This window comes from Dipodomys merriami, unplaced genomic scaffold (assembly GCF_024711535.1).
Source record: "Dipodomys merriami isolate MVZ:Mamm:240054 unplaced genomic scaffold, mDipMer1.0.p SCAF_319, whole genome shotgun sequence".
Classification (NCBI taxonomy): Eukaryota; Metazoa; Chordata; class Mammalia; order Rodentia; family Heteromyidae; genus Dipodomys; species Dipodomys merriami.
The window spans coordinates 973,673-995,837 of NW_027204704.1; the positions used below are offsets into that span (position 1 = coordinate 973,673).

Here is a 22,165-nt window from a genome sequence, read left to right on the forward strand (position 1 = left end):
CCAGGTCTTTCCACACTGGTTGCATTCATAAGGTTTCTCTCCTTGTGTTCTGTGATGGATGTTAAGGTGTGCTTTACAGGTGAAAGAATTTCCATGCCTGCTACATACATAACATTTCTCTCTGGTGGGTTTTTTTCTGATGGACAGAAAGTTGTATGTTCTGGGTGAAAGACTTTCCATATAGCTTACATTCATAAAATTTTTCTCCTGTTTTTGTGCTCTCTGGTGGACAGTAAGGTGTAGCTTCTGGCTAAGACTTTTCACACATATGACATTCATAAGGTTTCTTTCCTGTGTGTCTTTTCTGATGGACAGTGAGGTTTGACCTCCAGGTGATAGATGACATGCATGTTACATTCATAAGGTTTCTCTCTTGTGTGTGTTGTCTTGTGGCCAGTAATGTATGACTTCTTGGTGAAAGACTTTCCACACCTGTTACATTCATGAGGTTTCTCTCCAGTGTGTTCTCTGATGTCTAGTAAGCCTTGATTTCTGGGTGAAAGACTTTCCACACATGGGACATTCATAAGGTTTCTCTCCAGTATGTATTCTCTGGTGAACAGTAAGGTATGCCTTCTGGGTGAAAGACTTTCCACACACATTACATTCATGAGGTTTCTCTCCTGTGTGTATTCTCTGGTGTCTAGTAAGATATGCCTTACAGGTGAAAGACTTTCCACAAATGTTACATTCAAAAGGTTTCTCTTTTGTGTGTGTTCTCTGGTGAACAACAAGTTTTGGTTTCTGGATGAAAGAATTTCCACACACATTACATTCATGAGGTTTCTTTCCTGAGTGTGTTCTCTGGTGTCTAGTAAGATATGCCTTACAGGTGAAAGACTTTCCACACACATTACATTCATGAGGTTTATCTTCTGTGTGTGTTCTCTGGTGGACAGTGAGGTTTGACTTCCAGATGAATGACTTTCCACACAAGTTACATTGAAAAGGTTTCTTTCCTGTATGTGTTATTTGATGGACAGTGAGACTTGACGTCCAGATGAAGGACATTCCACACAAGTTACATTCATAAATTTTCTCTCCTGTGTGTGTTCTCTGGTGTCTAGTAAGGTATTCCTTGCAAGTGAAAGACTTTCTGCAAATGTTACATTCAAAAGGTTTCTCTTTTGTGTGTATTCTCTGGTGGCGAGTAAGCTTTGATTTCTGGGTGAAACACTTTCCACACATGTTACATTCATAAGGTTTCTCTCTAGTATGTGTTCTCTGGTGGACAGTAAGGCATGCCTTCTTGACAAAAGACTTTCCACACACATTGCATTCATAAAGTTTTTCTCCTGTGTGTGTTCTCTGGTGTTCAGTGAGGCTTGACTTCCAGTTGAAAGACTTTCCACAAATGTTACATTCATAAGGTTTCTTTCCTGTGTGTGTTCTCTGGTTGGTACTAAGGTTTGACTTCCAGGTGAAAGACAAATCACACATGTTCCATTGAAAAGGTTTCGCACCTGTGTGGCTTTTCTGGTGGACAGTAAGGTGTAACTTCTGGGTGAAAGATTTTCCACACACATTACATTCATATGGTTTGTTTCCTGTGTGAATTCTCAGGTGCACAGTAAGGTATGCCTTACAGGTGAAAATCTTTCCACACATGTTACATTCATAAGGTTTCTCTCCTGTCTGTTTTCTCTGAGGGATGATAGGGTATGTCTTCTCAGTGAAAGACCTTTCACATTGTTTATATTCTTCAACTACAGAAGGCACATGAGGACTATATGCAGCACACATCTTACCAGGTTCACTGAAAACACCCATGTTCTGACATCCAGTGACCTTTTCTATCCTCATCCCTATGGAGTTCCCATTATTGTTAATCAGTTCTGACTTCTGTTTTGAGCTCAAATGAAAACTTCTTATAAGTCTCACTTTTTCCTCCCCTGGGTTACTATTCATGACTGCTACTTCAGAGAGATATTTATTGTGACTTTCCTGACAGGTGCTAATTTCATCCTCCATTTCTGGGACATCTAAAATGAATAACAGGAAAAAAGACAAAAACATAAATGAGATCCATAAATTCCTTAATGTAAAGGTATTTTCTCACACTCTGTTACAAGATTTTCAAATATCAAAGCATTCCTTTATGCAGAATATATATTTTCTATGCAATGTAGTAATTAAGAAAGTAGTACTGACATTTTACAATGGAAAATAATGTTTTTCTGTGTTTCAGATTTTTCTTTTTTTGTCAAGGAAATATTTACTCAAATTATTCATCTATGTACTTTTAATGCTTCCATTCTGAATCTCACTCTATGCACAGCATAACTGATGAGAAATTGTCACAGCAGAGGATAGCAGCCCTAGCAAATCCTATTTTCCTCCCAACTTCATAATACTAGTTTAAAAGAAAATGAGATCTCCTTTCTACATTTTTTATTGTCTTTTTCTCTTTATGAATGACTTCTCTACAGAAAAAGAGAATTGCTAACATTAACTACACTGGCACACCAAATTCAGTTTGTCTCCACGTGAATTCTGGATTTACAATTCCTTGAGACAAAAGATCACCTACTTTTCTGCTACACATGACTCAGGCGTACAAGGAATATTTCCCTCTAAACATCTCAAGATAAACAGACCAATAGGCTCTGGACCAATTATCACCTTCAAGATGCTTTAACTCACCTGTGAAATTCTCTTCTGAGTCTTCTCTTATCCACGGATCTGTACCTTGCTCCAGCTTGACAATCAATTTAGGTTTAGGAACACAGAGGCCTGTGATTAAGCAATAGTGGAGAACTATTGTTCTTGCTGGGTCATCATTAATAGAAGGTTGCAGACATCCTGCTCACAAGGTTGCTCCAAAATCTGGTTTCTCAATTGTTTTATTTTTTGGTGGGTGGGTTCTGTTGTGGGGCCTGAACTCTGGACCTGGGAGCTGTCTCTCAGCTCTTAAGCTCAAGGCTAGCACTCTATCACTTGAGCCACAACGCCAATTCCGGATTGTTTTATGCTTATGTGGTGCTGAGCAATCAAACACAGTGCCTCAAGCATGCAAGACAAGCACTCTACCACTGAGCCACCTTCCCAACCCATGGTGTCTCAATTCTAACAGCTCCATGGTGGACTTTTCCCCAGCTACGCATTTATTTTGCCAATTGTGTGGCTTGAACTCAGCTATTTTGCTCAAATCTAGCATTCTACTACTTTGAGTCTTGGCTACCTTTCTAGTTTTGGAATGGTTAATTGGAGATAAGAGTCTCATGTTCATTTTTCTACAGTTGCTGGCTTCAAACCAAAATCTTGAGATTTCAGCTTCCAGAGTATCTAGGATTCCAAGCTTGAAGCAATGCAACCTATGTCAGGTTTGGCTTACAAATATACACTTTCACACTTTCAACTACTGATTTCCAAATCGTACTGACAGTAGTAATATATATTCTTTCTAGACTGTACATCCACCTATAATAATCACCCCAAGTCTGGGAAGTCAGTTTCCTGTTAGTGGATCATCGTTTAGAACTTTTGTCTAACTACTAATTTGCCTTGTTAAAGAATGAGAATAAAATTAGCTCCTGAGTTACATACAATGAAGTTGAAGTTTCCCTTAGGAAGAAATGACACTTCCCATGGACTGGAATCTTTTTTTTTTAAACAAAATGTAATGGTCCAAAGGCTTACACTTCTAACCCTACATTTAGGAGGTAAGATAAGAAGAGGCAGGCTTGAAACCAACCTGGGATGGAAATTCAGACTATACCCCAAAACAAAAGCCAAAATGGTGTTGTGGCTGAAGCAGTAGTGTGAAAGGCAAACAATATCAAGCTCCCAGACCTGACTCTGGCTGGCTTTTATACTAGCAGTTTTTTACCTGGGAATGGACTGGAATATTATACCTAAATAACATAAACAGTCAAATGTCTACAAAAATAAAAGCACTTGTTCTTCCAAATAAAAGTGACCTTTGCTCACCCAAGGACATTAGGTTGCTATAGATCTCCAGCATTACTTCTCTATAAAGGTTCCTCTGTCCAGGATCCAGATCCTGCCACTCCTTCAAGGTGAAGTACACAGCCACATCATCAAATGACATCAGCTTCTGTAATGGCACATTTCCATCAAGAAATTAGACCAGAGTCATGAGAATTCCAATCTGGAATTCCATTATGATGCAGGTATGTTTTTATCTTACATAAAATGTTTGCAGCTGGCTGTGTTATCTTTTAACTGGGAAAATTAAATAGCAAATTAGAAATATTTGACAATACATAAACCTGGCCATTAAAATACACAGATTTGCAGGGCACCTGGTGGCTGATGCCTGTAATCCTAGCTATTGAGGAGGCTGAGGTCTGAGGATCAAGGTTCATAGCCAGCCCAGGCAGGAAAGTCCATGAGACACTTGTAGGATTACTTGTAGGATTTTCTTTATATTTTCTAATTCAGATTTGTTAGGAATCTATTTAAAGACATATGCAAATATTTTCTCCTACCATGCTTTTGCTTCTTCGCTGATAGTTCTTTTCATTATACAAGGTTTGGATTATGTGCACTTAATCTTGTTTGGCTTTGTATTTATTTTTTAAGTTTTACGTATTATTCATTTTCTTGCTTTTGTTTTGTTTTTGTGGTCGGTTGTAGCGCCTGAATGCTGGGCCTGGGCACTATCCCTCAGCTATTCAGCTCAAGGCTCGCATCCTACCATTTAAGCCACAGCACCCACTTCTGACTTTTCTTGCTTATGTGGTGCTGAGTAATGGAACCCAGGGCCTCATGCATGCAAGTCGAGTACTCTACCACTGAGCCACCTTGCCAGCCCTTATTCACTAATTTATTTATTGTGGGTCATGGGGCTTGAAGTCTGGATCTGAGCTTGTGCCTCAGACCATCAGTTCAAGCCTAGCAATCTACCACTTGGGCAACTGCTTCATTGGAGATAAGAGTTTCACAGGTTTTCTTGCTCAGGCTGGCTTTGAACCATGATCATGAGATCTGACTCTCCTGAGTAGTTAGGTTTACAGGTGTGATCCACCAGAGCCTGGCTTTTGTTTGTTTGTTTGTTTGTTTTTTGCATGAGTCACGTTTGGTGTCTGATTTAAGGATTTACTGTCAAATCTAATGCCATAAGGCTTTTTTCCTTTCCTGTCTTCTTCTCCCCCTTTCCCTCTCACCTTTTTCCCTTCTCTGTACTACTCTTTTGTCTCCTCTTCTTCCTTCTTTTCCCTGACCTTTGGATTCCCTTCTCTCCCTCCTCCATATATTTTCTTTTCTATTTATGTCTGACATGAAGACTTGCTAGTATCACTACTAGTTTAAAATAAAATGAGATCTCCTTACTATATTTCTTATTGTCTTTTTCTCTCTATGAATGACTTCTCTACAGACAAAAAGAATTGCTAACATTAACTACACTGGAACATCAAATTCAGTTTGTCTCCACGAGAATTCTGGATTGACAATCCCTTGAGACAAAGGATCACCTAGGTCTCTTCCATACATGACTCAGGGCACTAGGAATACTATTGCTCTGTAGAGCTCAAGATAAACAGACCCACTGGGCTCTGGACCCAACATCACTATTCAAGATGCTTTAACTCACCTGTGAAATTCTCTTCTGAGTCTTCTCTCATCCATGGTTCTGCACCTTGCACCAGCTTCATAATCAATATAGGTTTAGGCACACAGTGCCCTGTGAATAAGAAATAGTGGAGAACAATTGCTCTTGCTGGGTCATCATTAATGTAATGTTGCACACATCCTGTTCACTGGGTTGCTCCTAAATCTGGTTTCTCAATTGTTCTATTTTTGGGTGGAGGGATCGGTTGTGGGGCCTGAACTCTGAGCCTGGGAGCTGTATCACACCTCCTAAACTCAAGGCTAGCATTTTACCACTTGAGCCACAACCGCAATTCTGGCTTTTTTTTTTCTGCTTTTTTCAGGCTGAGGAATCGAGCACAGCGCCACAAGCATGCAAGGCAAGCGCTCTACCACTGAGCCACCTTCCCAGCCCATGGTTTCTCAATTCTTAACAGCTCCATGGTGTACTTTCCCGCAGCTTTGGGTTTATTTTGCCAATGTGTGGCTTGAACTCAGCTCTTTTGCTCAAATCTAGCATTCTACTAGTTTGTGTCTTGGCTACATTTCTAGTTTTTGAATGGTTAATTGGAGATAAGAGTCTCATGTTCATTTTTCTACAGTTGCTGGCTTCAAACCAAAATCTTCAGATTTCAGCCTACAGAGTATCTAGGATTCCAAGCTTGAAGCAATGCAACCTATGACAGGTTTGGCTTACAAATACACACTTTCACACTTTCAACTACTGATTTTCAGATAATACTGACAGTAGTAATGTATATTCTATCTAGACTGTAGATCCACCTATAATAATCACCCCCAAGACTGGGAAGTCAGTTTCCTGTTAGTGGATCATAGTTTAGAACTTTTGTCCAACAACTAATTTGCCTTCTTAATGAATGAGAATAAAATTAGCTCTTGAGTTACATATAATGAGTTGAAGTTTCCCTTAGAAAGAAATGACACTTCCTATGGACTGGAATCTTTTTTTTTTTTTTTTAACAAAATGTAATGGTCCAAAGGCTTACACTTGTAACACTACATTTAGGAGGTAAGATCAGAAGAGGCAGGCTTGAAACCAACCTGGGCACAGAAACCCAGAATATACCCCAAAACAAAATCCAAAATGGAGTTGTGGCTCAAGCAGTAGTGTGAAAGGCAAACAACATCAAGCTCCCAGACCTGAATTTGCCTGGATTTTATACTAGTAGTTCTTTACCTGGGAATGGACAGGAATCTTATACCTAAATAACATAGTCAAATGTCTACAAAAATAAAAGCACTTGACCTTCCAAATAAAAGTGAACTTTGCTCACCCACGGATATTAGGTTGCTATAGGTCTCCAGCATCACTTCTCTATGAAGGGTCCTCTGACCAGGATCCAGATACTGCCACTCCTTCCAGGTGAAGTCCACAGCCACATCATCAAATGATATCAGCTTCTGTAATGGCACATTTCCATCAAGAAATTAGGCCTGGGTCATGAGAATTCCAATCTGGAATTCCATTATGCTGCAGGTATGCTTTTGTCTTACATAAAATGTTTGCAGCTGGCTATGTTATTTTTTCACAGGGAAAATTAAATAGCAAATTAGAAATATTTGACAATACATAAACCTGGTCATTAAAATACACAGATTTGCAGGGCACTGGTAGCTTATGCCTGTAATCCTAGCTATTGAGGAGGCTGAGGTCTGAGGATCAAGGTTCAAGGCCACCCCAGGCAGGAAAGTCCATGAGACACTTATCTCCAGTAAACCACCAAAAAACTGAAAGTAGCACTGTGACTCAAGTGGTAGTAGAGCACTCACCTTGACCTGAAGAGCTGAGGGACAATAACCAGGCCTAGAATTCAAGCCCCAAGACCAATAAAAAGTTACAGATTCCCTAATGAATGCAAACACATTTCTGCTGCTAGCAATAAAGACAAGATAAAAATTCTAAGGGGATAATAATCTGGCATGATGACATTAAGTCTAAGGTGGTGTCTAAAAATTATATTATTATTTTTGATAAAATTTTAGTACATATAAGGGTAACAATGAATTAAAAAATATTTTCTCTGCATTTACATTTACTGCTTCACCATAAATTCTATTTAGACCTTCTATTAGCAAGTACTCCCATAAGCAAGCAGAACACGTTCAGGATATCACATGGTATACAGAACATAGAACATTACTAGATCAAAGAAAAGCAGTGTCCACATGAATGCTCAAAAAACAGTAACAGTACTCCAGAACGTAGCTAATGATTTATTGAGCCCTTATAAGATTTGATTTAGTTCCCACATAAAAATATGCTAGGTTAACCATGTTTGGTTTAAATACTAAATATTGAAATGTGGTCATAGACAACCTGATATTTCCTTCCTATGTAAATAAGAACTGCTACCATGAAGTTTTGTGAACTTTCTCTACATTCTACAATACAAAATATAGGTGGGAGGGGAATAAAATGTTCCTTAAGAAGATTTTCATTTTAATAGGCCTTCATGGAAGGTGGAGGCAAATTGATAGAGACTCAGGGAACACTCAAAATGACAAAAATGATAAATATGACCAAATGCTCAAATGTGTTAAATATTCCTGAGTCATTTCTCCAGTAGATCTCTAAAGACATATTTCCACTTTTATTAGTTAATAGCAAAATTCCTCAGAGATCAAAATCAATTCCTGAGCAAACTTCTGTGAGATTTTGCAACAAATGATATTTCTAATAGAGAAATCCTCATCACTGTATTAATTTTTTTAAATCAAAACTACCTATCTTATACTGGCAGTGAATGAAAATATTTAAAAGTAGTGGTATGGAAAAAAAAAACTGAGTACCATGACAAATGAAGTTAGAGCAAAGATAACAGAATCAGGTGAAATCAAATTTTCTTGTAGTTTATCAATTGGAGGAAAGACGTCCTTTTCTGTATGGAACTCTGAAGTTGAGCTGAAGGGGGAAAAAGGTTTGAGAGGTTGGAATTCCAGCCTGACAGCATTGCGAGCACTGAGAGCTGGCTGCAGAAGGCTTAAAAGAGAATTCTGGAGAGGGTTAAGAGACTGGAGTGCAGGCCTTTTCCTTACGGTGGGAAAGATAGCATCTGAAAATGAGCTGCTGTTCACCTTGAAGGCTAGGTAAGGTGAACTTCATGTCTGCATTTTCTCTGGGCGCCAGGCTTCTGTCTCAGGAGAATAAGGAAACATGTTTGCCTAACAACCTGTTGTGGCTCAGATTGTAAAATTAATATAGATACTTCGATTTTGCATGTTATCAATGGGAATCTTCCCTGTGTGAACTCAAGGAACTATGCTTGCTTACTGACAACCAGAGACCAAGTGCCAGAGAGGCTTCAGAACCCTGGTTTCCCCTAAGTCTATCTGTTTATGTTTTTGTGTTTCTCTAATTTTCTTTCTTTCTGGATTCCTGTAGAACTCTCTAGGCAACAATTTTCCTATACAGTGGGTAAGAAAAATGTCAATCCTAAGAGCCATGTCAGCAAACTAAAAATAATCATTAAGAAAAACTAATTTCCAGATAGATCATTGAAGAAATGAAAAAACTGAGAGACATATGGAGGAAAGAGAGAATGAGAAAAGTAAGAAAAAATGATTCAAAGATAGATACAAAGAGAGAGAAAGAGAAAAATAACCAACACAAGTGAGTAGAAAACCAAAAGTAGAGAGAGATTATAGAGGAAAGAAATCTTGTGAGGATACTTTAGAAAACAAACAAGATTTTGTACAACGACCATAAAGTTTAGCAACAAATATAGCCTCAGCTTCAAGTAAGACCAAGACCATGAAGTAGTCCAAGAAGTATATATGGAGAGTAATTTAAATACATATAGGATAATCATTCCTTAAGAACACACGAAGGTACGTATGACCACACTATTTCAGCAATTCCAGCAAAATTTCATTGAGATAGTTTAATGTTACTCATGAGAATGAGATCTGGTTGCAATCTACCCTTCACCTTCCATGAGATGTATCCTGCTCGGTGTCACTACATCACATAACAGGTGTGACTACATGTTATGACAAGATGAAACCTAGACATTCTGAAGCCAATCTGAATTCAACTTAGAAAGAATATAACCATTTAATCTGCTAAACCTACAAGAAATCTTTATCTCCTAATCTACAAGCTGTCTTTATCTGATTTATGAATATGTTCTTGAGGCTAAATCTGTGTGGTTTGTAGGATTTTTAATTCTTGGTCATCTTTAGGTGCATATAATGGAATGGAAAACAAATGAGAAATATAAATAACTCACCAGAGATCCATTCATTCTGTCTTGCTGCTGACAATGAACAGAAGACTCTGGAAGCATGGCTGGGATATAAGGCAAATGACGTATTCAGAAATGAATGCGTGAGAATTTGGGTCCAGAATTTTCTCTTGCAAACATAATACATGAGCTGCAAAACCATAAAGCTGTCTTAAAAGAATCTTTCATATCTCAGACAAAACATTAAAGTCTACAAGAAACACAAATCCAATCCATTTCCTGACAGATAGATATTATTAAACCAACTAATTTCTATGTTTATGTACACATTAAATTCGAAAAAATGAATGTTCCCACAAATATTATTGAATACTTGAAAGCAAAAACATATCACATTTCCACAAAAAGTATTTATTACTGAATATACTTCGGGATGTAGGAACTGCTTTTCTTAATGCAAAGGTATCCTAGGAATCCACTGGAATTTGTGTTCTACCTCATTCACTTATATATTTAAACACCAGGGAAAGCATATATGATGTAACTCAGTAGTTTTCACCCAAAGTTAGAGAAAAATTGTATACAGAATAGATTTCTTGTGTTATAATATTTCAACAACAGTTGTCAAATGGCACATTTCACTGTACCCATTGCACATCTATGCAATAACTTGCAATTTACATTTAACATGCTTTGGCCAAAGGGACATGAGTAAAGATGAGGTAAACCCAGGTTTGATAAGTCCCTAATGTTCATTTCCCTAAACAGTCATGGGAAGAACCTTGACCATCCTAAAGATACAACATAAAATACTGCATATGGGAGTGACATACCTGAACATAAGCAACACCTACAAAGCATACAACCTTGAGTAAGACATATAACCTTAAGTTTTCTTCTGTGATTTTTCTTTTAAGGCCAAATGTCCCTGACCAATACTTTCTGTACTACCAGGCACAACCAAGCGATAAGAGCTAGCATTAGCAAATCCTTAGATGGGACATTTAACATGAGTTGGCATGATGACATACTAAAAATCATAGTGGTAACAGGCTGAATAAATTAGCAAGAAGAGGATTAGGGATTACTACATGAATATATACTTTCAGTCATAACAATTACCCCACCATCCCAAACCACAGCCTCAGGTACCCTCTCATAACTATGCACTGGCTTATTCCTCAATACAGCGCATCACAATTCCTGGGAATTAGTTTAAATCTTGCAACAACACACAGTGATTGAGAGTGCTGTAGGAAAGAGTACCACGTGAATCTGGTGCTCAGGGAAGTAGCAACAATTTTTGCATAAGGCAAGGGAAGCTAGTAACATCTTTCTCTTCCTGTGCTTTTCTGCTTCTTCCCTTTAGGGCTTCTCAGAATTGACAAGGTCTGTCCATTTAGGATGGAAATTCCTATTCATAGGGTGCTCTGCTTCAAACATGGGTAGGCTTCATTCCTAAAAATACAGGACCAACACTCACTACTCCAATATCCCATGTACAACTGTCTCTAGAAACAGAGTCATGTACAAACGCTTGTGATCTCAAGCCAAGAGATTAAAAACTCAAGCCAAACAGATTAACTTATCCCTAGGAAAAACAACACAGAAGCCACAAATACAAGTGCAATGTAAGAGGACTCAAGGCAGTCATATTTGTCACAATTTCAATAGAATTCTTCCTGTACTCCTCTTATACCTGGGCAAAGCAAATAAAGTCACATGGGTTAAAAGAAGAATTCCTTGGCCTTGGAGTACAAATGCAGGGCTCTTGGGCTATCCTGGTCTGGAAAATCACCCAGCTTGCTCTCAGATATTTGGGACCAGGTTCTTGCATCTGAAGGCCCAGAAGCTAATGACAGCACAAACTCCTGAACCTCAAGCAAATTATCAAACCCCAGACTGGAGTAAAGTGTGGAAAGGGAAGTAGCAAGGAGTGTCACAGTAGCAATAATGAGGGCAACCAATATTCCTCAAAATCTGCAGCAATGGCTAAGAGTTCTCTGAACCTCAATAGAAAACAGAGACCCAAACTTATTATACCATTGTTCTATCAACTGAACATACAATGTAAGTTATGGGGATTGCATAGTAAGCTAGGATTACTCATGCAGTTAGTGAGAACACAATTGTTCCTGCAAGAGGCAGGAAAAACCACCCCACCTTAGAAAACCATAGCCAGCCCAACTACTAGCATGTATGGATACATAACACAAGCTTGCACAGTAAATGATACAAAACCATGAAACAGGACAGGTCTCGGAAACAGAGGTATGGGATGGTGAGAGGCATTATGAACTAATAGGCCTCATGGCAGCAGCCAGGCTCAAGATGTCAGGGTGAGCTTGTCCACATAAACTGAAAAACATCGGAGCCAGCAAGGTACCACTGATCACATCACTCCTCTGAGACCAGTCCTACCTTACATACTGGGAGACTCCTACCACCAGAACTGTGGACAAGGTGTGAAATCCACAGGCCCTCCAGGGCTATGATCATCACAACCATTGGAATCACTGGGCATAGTGGAACCCAAGAGGGATGCAACACATCTCCTGCCTAAGGAATTCTACAAGTGTTATGCATAAGCTCCATCTTTTTCTATTGGTTCACCTTTTCCTCCAGAGGAAGTCAGAACCCTAATCTATCCCTGAATACCTTACCATAGTTGTACCTTCTACCTCAGGATCAGCAATTGTCAATAACTGTGATCAATGAAGTAAGAGGATATAATATTTGTATAATAATGAGACTTACATCTGTGAGCAATGAACAATTCAAAAATAATGTACAAAGTAAATTCTATTTAAACTACTATAATAAACATAATGCTTAGAAATAAATGTTTGAAAAATGTAACCAAGAACAATGACAACTACGGGACACAGCTAGTCCAGGAAGCACCCATTTTTACCTGATCCTTATGTCCTTGCTTCTCAGGAACTTGCTTTTAACTTTTACACAAAGAAATAATTATTTTTCCTTCATATTTTATAGGTGCTCCAATGTTGCCGTCTATTCATCCAAAAGTGTCTCACGATCTCCATTTTCATGAGGAAAAGCTCAGGTCCACTAAAAGAGGGATGGAAAACCCTTACGCTGGAGGAATGAATATCAGGCATGAAAATTTCCTACACAATCCTTCCAAATCATGATGTGGGGAAAGGATCATCAACAATCACAAAAAACCCTTAAGAGACAAGCTTAGAATGTCTGATATGAGGGAGGGAGGCAAAAGATTTATTCCATAGTGTAATGGATGCAGTCTGGGAAGACAAGTCTGAGGACCCCTAGATATGTGGCCTAGAGTTGCTGACAGGAGCTTCTAGGTTTCGAGAAGAGGTAGAAAATCAAAACAAAATAGGATATGCAAAACAGAAAAGTAAAAACAGACTGGTTTGGAGCAAGTAATCAAGCTTCACATGAACATAGACCTGCCCTGAACTCTACCTCCTCCCACATTCATCCTGATCTACCTAGACAACCATTTTTTTGAAGAGTCTTGGAGGAGGAGTACCATTTTCTAAGAAAGCCTTGGGAGGAAAGTTTTCACTAGTCCCCTGAAGCAATTAATAAAAGAAAGCCAAGTACAGCACAGCAAATGCTCACAGACAGTGCCCAAGCTCTGAGGTCAAGCCACAGGACCAACAACAAAAGGGGGGAAAAACTTTATAAGGAAAGACAAATTTCAGACACAAATAACCAAAAACTCCTTAAAATTTCATAGATGGAATTTGGGAGTTTCTTGGAAAGTAATGAGTAGAATTTGACAAATCAATTTAATTCAAAGATTATAAAGTATATCTGTCTTCCAATTTTGTTATTTTATTCCAGTATACATATTACAGCAGGGTAAGATGGTGCCAGAATCAATCAGTTTACTGTCGGCAAGTACCTTTTTTTTTTTTTTTTTTTTTTTTTGGTGGATCTTGTGGCTTGAACCCAGCCTGAGCGCTGTCCCTTCATTTTTAGCTCAAAGTGAGCTCTCTACCACTTGAGCCACAAGGCCACTTCCTTTTTTTTTTTTTTGGTAGTTAGTTGGAGATAGGACTTATGAACTTTCCAGGCTGGCTTTGAACTGGGATCCTCATATCTCAGGTTCCTGAGACCTAAGATTACAAGCATGAGCCATTGGCACCCAGCTGCAAATACTGTTGTAAAATGAGAGGGGAGATATTCAAAACTTTAAGGAAAAACAGAGACATAATTTATATTCAGCAGAACGTACTTTTTGAACAAAAACAAAAACAAAAACTACGTAGTTTCATAACCTCAATTATATTAAAAGAACTAAGAATTAAAAAGCCAAATTATGCAGTGCTTCTAATACATTTGTGTTTTTAATTGGTCTCACAATATTTATGTTGGTAAACTGAATTTTCAAGAAGAAACTCACCTAAGATTCCACAGCTGGAAGAGAAAGGTCCCCATGCATCCTTGCACACTTAGGACCAAGTGCCTTGTGCCAATCAAAACCCTGTAACAAGCCCACTTCCTCTAGGTGAATTGTGCATGCATTCTGGGAATTGTAGTTTCTATGGGGGTACAGATCCTTTGAAATTGTGTGGGCGGGGGAGGGGGGAGGTTGTGAGAGGGGAGGGAGCGTTTGGGGGGGGGAATCAGGGAGGCAGGGGTGGGGGGAAGAGGCACCAGTCCCTCCTTGCACACTGTTGGTGTTTTTAGTTTGCAAATTCGGGTTACTTTGCTTTTCCCTTGCTGCTGGAAGTGCTCTGAAGTAGAGCTTTGCACTCCATAGTCAGAGCCAAGAGGTAGAAGCCCAGTTTCTCTTTTTCAGGGGATCTTGGGAGCTGTAACTGGAAGCGATCTGAGGCTCCTAGCCAGAGTCGGCCCTTCATATTTTTCCCCAGTCTGGGGTGGATGATATTTTATGAGCTCATAGGTTTGTGCTGCCATTAGCACTTGTTCCTCCAGGTGCCAGAAAGTGGCTCACAAACCTCTGATTTTCGAGACAAGGAGAGTCAGGAGTTGTGCGTTTATACTCCTGAACCTAGAGATTCTGGTATGCACACATGTGACTTTATGAACTTGGTTTTTTGAATTGAAGCCAATGAATGGTAAACATTCCTTGAAAATGTCTTATATAAACGTATTGATCCTCTTTTCATCCTCTGCACTTTCTAGGGCTTTTGAAACTTTCAAAATGCTGCTGGCACCAATATACTCCAATTAATGTGTCTGTTCTTGACAAATTACAATTTCTCCACTAATTTAATTAGCCTATATTACATCACTTAAAATGAGAGAGCCTGGCTGGGCAGGGGTTTCAGTGGTAGAGTGCTTGCATTGCGTGAATGAAGTCCTGGGTTTGATTCCTCAGAACCACATAAGCAGAAAAAGCCAGCAGTGTACTGTGGCTCAAGTAGTAGAGTGCTAGCTTTGAGCTGAAGGTCAGAGGGACAGTGCCCAGGCTCAGAGTTCAGGCCCCACACCGACAAAAAAAAATCAGAGAGATTTCCTATACATGTACACCAAAAACAATTGTTAAAATATAATTTGAATACAATACAATGCACTTGATATGTGTGTGCCTGTCCTGATTCTTGAACTCAGGGTCTGAAAATGACCTTGAAATTATTTGGTTCCATGATAATGTTCTACCACTTAAGCCACATTCCCACTTCCCACTACTTTGGTAGTTTATTGGAAATAAGTCTCTCAGACTTTCATATCCCCTGGCTTCAATCTGTGATCCTTGCAGGGTTCCTTCATGTCCATCCCAGGGGAACACAAGCAGGCACAGGAGAAAAATTATTATAAGGTTTATTACAAGAACCATATTTCCCAGGACAGGGAGCACAAGCATTTGTCCCTCTTCTGGTTGCAATAGGATCTGGGGGGCAGGAATTGAGTTAAGTACATGCTCAGGTGAGTCTGAGATGAGAGAGGGAGTGGCCAGCTGTACTGAGGGAACTCTAGGTCTGGGAGGAGCTCAGATCTTGGTGGAGCTGAGGACTAAAGGTGAGAATAATACTAACTTTCCTCGGATCTCAGCCTTCTGAATACCTAAGATTAAAGCTATTAGACATGATAGCCCAGTTACAATGCTCTTTTTTAAATTCACATTCTATTCTAATGCAATAATATGAAATAGAAAACTTGACATTTTCAAGGCAGGATGATCAGTCACTAAGGTGTATGAGGAAATTTGTAACACTCCTCAGCTTAAGTATTGTGAATGTGAACACTTAGACTATAATAAATTCACTTTAAGTTTTTCAAAGTAAGAAAACTTTCTTGTGATGTAGGAAAACCCATTACTAATGTGCAAAACCTGCTTTTAAAGGATTCATATGGTCTTTCCTATCAAAAACTACCTCACTGAAGTAAACAGAATAGATTTTCTCTTTTTGTAAATGTCACTGCAAAGTTTATGTATTTTATGTTATCAATTACCATTGTGGGTAAGTGTAAGAAACACCAGGATGCTGGATAAAAGAATTTCCTGTATACCAACAATTATGAGCAAAAGCACATCCCTATATAAGTTGTTTCTTTTAAATTTTATGGATCTACATTTTGGGTTGTATTTTCTGTTAATATTGTTTAGTAAAACATAAGACTTCACTCTTCTGTGGATTTGTCTTTAGTGGAGACTTTAATGCTCTACTTGATTCAGGAATGTTTCTTCTCCCATAAGAAGGCTTTATGCTTTTCCAGTCCACTATCATGTTCTGACCAGAAACTTCGAGGGTAAAATCACACAGGTTCTTTTCTGACTCTCTCATTTGGCTTCTCTCAAAGCCATGGCTCCAGAATCTTTACTCATTGTCAAAAGCAAGAAAGAATGAAAGGATCTCTGATGAGATTCTTTTATTTCTCACTCTGTTTGACATTCCATGTTATGAACCTAACTGTGTCCAAAATTGAAAAACAGAAAGAAAAAAAAAAAGATTCAGCTTTAGGAACATGTTTCTAAAAAAGCTAAGGATGGCTTGTAGATTTAGTAGATGATCAAATCTTGCCTTCTAAGTTAAGTGCAGATTTGCTTTAGTTTGTTTCTCATTTTTTAATGTGAGGACAAAGTTACCTCACTTTTTTGTGATTCAATGACACCTAGGAGGTAACTTCTCATGGATGGTAAAGGTTGGCTAGAATCTGGTCAGCCATCACATCCACAAAAATAACATTAGACTATCGTAATGAAGTTTTAATAGATTTGCTGAAAAAGTGTGGTCAAACATAATTTTGACTGCTGTACAGGACTGAGTGTGCTATAAGTAGTTCAATTAATCTCTGTAAATACTTTTGGACTCCTTTGTGGTATTTGTCTTTCTTGAAACTTAGTCCTTATTTGATGGTATTTATAGAAATCTTTATTTTTCTCTAAGGTACGTAGAAGTGTAGAAGTGCTGGATCATATTTCTATGTAATTCTATATTCAGTTCTTTTTAGGACTTTTTGTCCCTTATATGATAGTTTTAGATACCTGAGAGAAATGCACCAAGTTCACATTGTTGTCACATCTCTCCTAGCTTTTGTTAGACTTTGGAAGGATTTTTGTTGTTTTGTTTAAAACTATGGCCACATTAACATGTATAAAATGGTTATTTTATTGTACCTTTGATTTGAATTTTCTCATGACTATTGATACTTTTGTATTTTAATCTTCACAATAAAATTTTTAAAAATGCAAAAACAAGAGAAACACAGAGTAAGTTCTCCAGTGGATGTAGGTAGCAGTTGGTGCAGGGAGGGTGAGCAGACATGGTAAAGGAGAGGAATATGGTTTGATAAAAGTCTATTTGTGTGTGTGCGTGTGTGTCTATGTGTGCGTTTGTGTGTTGTGTTTATCAATGAAACTTGCTGACATTGGGTTTTTTGTTTCATTTGCTCATTTCATCTTGTTTTTGTTGTTCTTGTTTGACATTCCTGGGGTTAAAACTCAGGGCTTGAAAACTGTTCCTGAATTTCATTATGCTGAAGGTTACCACTCTACCATTTCAGCTACAGCACCAGTGCTTTTAGGGTTATTTGGGGGCTGTTCTTGTTTATTAGCTACTGAGATATCAAACTTAGTATTCCATGCATGCTAGGCAAGCATTTTATCACTCGCCAGCATTGCCAGCCCCAACCACACTGTTTTAAGAATGGAGGCAGGGCGGGGAGTGTGGCTCAGTGGTAGAGTGCTTGCCTTGCATACATGAGGCACTGGGTTCCATTCCTCAGCACCACATCAGCAGAAAATTCATTGTGACTTATCACCAATTAAATGCCAGAAAACTACAAGTGACAGTATGGCTAGAAGTGGTAGCCTGCCAGCCTTTAGTGAGAAGATTAGGGAATATACCAGGCCCTCCCTTAGTTTAAACCCCACAGCTAACAATTGAAAGAAAAAAGAAACAATCCCAAACAAACAAAAACCTAATTACTTGCTCATTGCCTTTGTTTTACTTTTCTTTGTAGTTATAACAAAATACTTCCTGTCATTCCATTTTCTACATTCTTCCTTTCACTTTGAGGGGTTGAACCTTTGGAAATGCACATGGAAAGTGGATACTACATACCAACCTATTCTTTCTTCTTTTAACATAAAAAGTGTGCATATAGGACAGGGAAGGTAGCTAAGTAGTACAGTGCTTGCATCCCAGGAATGAGGAACTGGTTCCTCAGGTTCTCATACACAGAAAAAGCCAGAAGTGGTGCTGTGGCTCAAGTGGTAGAATGCTACCCTTAAGCAAAAGCAGCTCAGGGACAGCACCTGACCCCTGAGTTCAAGCCTAAAGACCAGCAAAAAAAAAAAAGTCTACTCATTTAAATTAGTCAGTGCTTCCTCTGGAATTTAAACGACAAACTTACAAGTGACATAACTTCACTTTCAATAGTATAGTCCTCCTTTCCAGAGAGTTCAGGGACCGCACACAGAAGAGACCTTAGGCCTCTGCTGTCATTTATAAACTAGCTGTTGTACAACATTAAGCATCAACACATACATTTCTATTCTTATTATTTTGAACACAATGGGATTTGTAAGGGTAGGTAAAAATAAGTGAAGGAAGCCCTTCCTTTTCACCTTTTTGTTGTGATAGTAATGGATCTATTTTGCTGTGCACCTAAGTCCCACACTTGTCATTGAAGTTCTCTCTGGGCTGGGAAGGTGGCTCAGTGGTAGAGCTCTTGCCTTGCATGCCTGAGGTCCTGGGTTCGATTCCTCAGCACCACATAAGCAAAAAGAAAAAAGCCAGAAGTGGCGCTGTGGCTCAAGTGGTAAAGTGCTAGCCTTGAGCTGAAGAGCTGAGGGACAGCGCCCAGGCCCAGAGTTCAGGCCTCATGACCGGACCCCGCCCCCCCCAAAAAAACAAAAAAACAAAAAAACATGGCTGTCTAAGTTCTGGGGCTGGGAAGGTGGCTCAGTGGTACAGCGCTTGCCTTGCATGCTCAAGGCCCTGGGTTCGATTCATCAGCACCACATAAGAAAAAAGCCGGAAGTGGTGCTGTGGCTCAAGTGGTAGAGTGCTAGTCTTGAGCTGAAGAGCTGAGGGATAGCGCCCAGGGCCAGAGTTCAGGCTCCACGACCGGACCCAAAAATAAATAAATAAATAAATGAAGTTCTCTCTGAACTACTTTTCAATTTGTTTTCTTCTTAGGACACACACATTCACACACATCCTGAAGAATTTTTACTAGTTCATCTAACAATATTTTACTACCAATTCTCTAGTCCACAAGTAATTGTATCATCTACATAGGACAAGACTATTACATTAGGCCACTGACTTCTCTGACAGGTCCCTGTGTCAACAGTCAGCTCTGCAGGAAACACGTGTACGCCTTGGCCCATGCTGCACGTGCCATACTGTGCTGGTGGTGGACTGATGGGGAGCACATACCCTGCTCTGGGCTTCTCACTCCTGTCCCAAGGGGCTTGCCAAGTTTGCCTATTGCATGAAGACTTTTGCACTGTCCTCCTCTCCTCACCTGGCTCCTTACCAAACTTTTCTTTTGTCTACCTTCCATTTTGAGTTCTGGCATAGACCAGGAGCCCAACCAACTTCCACCACATCAGATGAAGTCTCCACATCAAACTTTTGATAACAAACATTTAAGTTAGAATGCACATATAAAATTTTGGCTGGGTTTGGTTCAGACCCCATATACAAGTGAGGCAAAGATGGTTGGCTGTGGATGCTACAGGTAGTCATCTACTCAAAGTACTGAGACCTCTATAACAGGGACTTCAAACAAGGGTGTAAGTGATCCAGAAAAATGAGAGAGAATTTCAAAAGAATTTCTTAATTCAAATTCATTGAGGGAACAGAAAAAATGTATACTTCATGTTAAGCTAATTATGGGAGGAAAAATTACCTAGAGCTGGACAAACATAAAGATATAAGTGTTCCAGGTAACACAAGGGGGCCTTTGTTGGTCACTGGGAGTCTAATGAAAATCCTATGATAGCCTTGTTCAGTACCCACTGTGCTCAGTATCCCAGCTTCTGCTCCTTTCAGTCATTCTGAGGTGCATCATTCCAGGTTAACCTGAGGAAGAAACAAGGGTTCACCTAACATTGGGGTCAAGAGTGCTTGGGAATTGGAGGTTGTTGGTTAAATACTTAGATCTCTGGAGAGCAGACTCTTCAGGGTCCTGACTGAATCATATTAACTGCCCCTACTGATGATATCAGAATTTTCTCTAAAATAAATATGACTTTATTTGTTTACTTTATCCAGTAACATTCACTGAATGGCTATTGAAAATAATCTAATTTAGAGCTGAAATCTTCATACAAAAGCAGAATTCTTCTAAAGCCTAATTTTGAAAAGGGCTACAGGATGAACTGTGTGGTAGGACCCTTGACATTCTGAAAACTTTTGTAACTTAACCCACTCTTAGTGATTGTGTCCATGGTGAATATGTACCCGTCATGGTTGACCACTTCTCTTCTGAACATAGCTTTTAGAATGAGCTGAAACTAGATATCCTGTCAATCACCCCTGGGAGTGGCCTTGAAATAAAGTGCAATCAGAAAGGGAAAAACAACCAAAATGCTTCAACACATCTGAACAGCTCAAACTGAAATGCGTATTTCTCCTACATCTATGTGCACACAGCACAAGACCACAGCCGTCTCGTTCAAATATATTGGTATTCTGGGACCTTAAATCATCACCACTTGATTCCTTCTTTTCTTATATTACTGTTTCAAGTATACTGAAATATTTGGCCACATTTTATATGTTGAGATCTCTCTTTGAAGGACTCATTCTGTACTTTACAAACATGGACCACATTGTCCTGCATAGTAACTTGATCTTCTGCAAGGACCTATGGACCTGACAGAAACATAAAGGTATGTGCATGTGCATTCACATGAAAAAAGATACGAAACTATTCGTGACAATCTACCATTACCCTGGCTTATAAGATATTTCTTTTTTTTTTAATTTAATTTTATTTTATTTGAGAGCATACTGTACAGAGGGGTTACAATTACATGGGCAGGATAATGCATACATTTCTTACCAAGAATTGCAGCCTCCTCCTTTGTTTACCCTTCACCTCCCTTCCCAGCCTTCCCCCTCCCCCCCACCCAATCATACCCCCCTCCCCCCCCACACACCAACATTGTAAAGCTGGTTTTGACATGACATTTTGTACTTCTCATTGTTGCAACAGGTCCACCTGAATCCTTAAACGACTTGTTTGTCCCCATCTCCTCCACATGTTATACTGACATCAAATATAGTGAAAGCCGGGGTTACACTGTGGGGGAAGGACATAGAAAGCAACAAAGAAATAATCTTATAAATGCGTTAGAAACACATGCATGAAAGAAACAAAAACATTAAAATACATATTTAAGGGTTCATTTTCCTAACATCATATTATCTGACATTTTCCGCTTGACTCATACCTATACTAGATATTGCAAATAAGGGAAACCATGGGACCTATGTTTCTTTGGGCCTGGCTTACTTCACTTAACCTTTCCATTCCTAACCTTTTCCATTTCCTAACAAATGGGGAAATGTCATTCTTTCTGATGGAGGCATAGAATTCCATTGTGTATATATACCACATTTTCTTAATCCATTCATCTACTGAGGGGCATCTGGATTGGTTCCATATCTTAGCTATGGTAAATAATGCTGCAATAAACATAGTTGTGCTGGTAGCTTTAGTGTGGTCTTGTTTGTAAACATTTGGGTAAATGCCCAAAAGTGGGATTGCTGGATCATAGGGGAGATCTATGTGAAGTCTTTTGAGGAACCTCCATACTGCTTTCCAAAGTGGTTGAACAAGTTTACATTCCCACCAACAATGAAGTAAGGTTCCTTTCTGTCCACATCCCCTCCAGCATCTGTTGTTGTTAGAGTTCTTGATTTTTGCTGTTCTAACTGGAGTGAGGTGATATCTCAATGTTGTTTTGATTTGCATTTCTTTTATGG

The 22,165-nt window shown here is 39.1% G+C and overlaps 1 protein-coding gene across 1 annotated transcript in view; it reads right to left on the bottom strand.

Annotated features, from left to right (window-relative positions):
• Positions 1-441: 441 nt before the first annotated feature.
• LOC138841398 (zinc finger protein 84-like) overlaps positions 442-22,165 on the bottom strand; it is a 130,379-nt gene continuing 108,655 nt past the window's right edge. Inside the window, exons 12-14 of the mRNA XM_070042066.1 lie at positions 3,931-4,057; positions 2,644-2,733; positions 442-1,805 (exon numbers count right to left, since the gene is read on the bottom strand). Coding sequence (XP_069898167.1) covers positions 442-1,805; positions 2,644-2,733; positions 3,931-4,057 — 1,581 coding nt within the window. The remainder of the gene's footprint in view (positions 1,806-2,643; positions 2,734-3,930; positions 4,058-22,165) is intronic.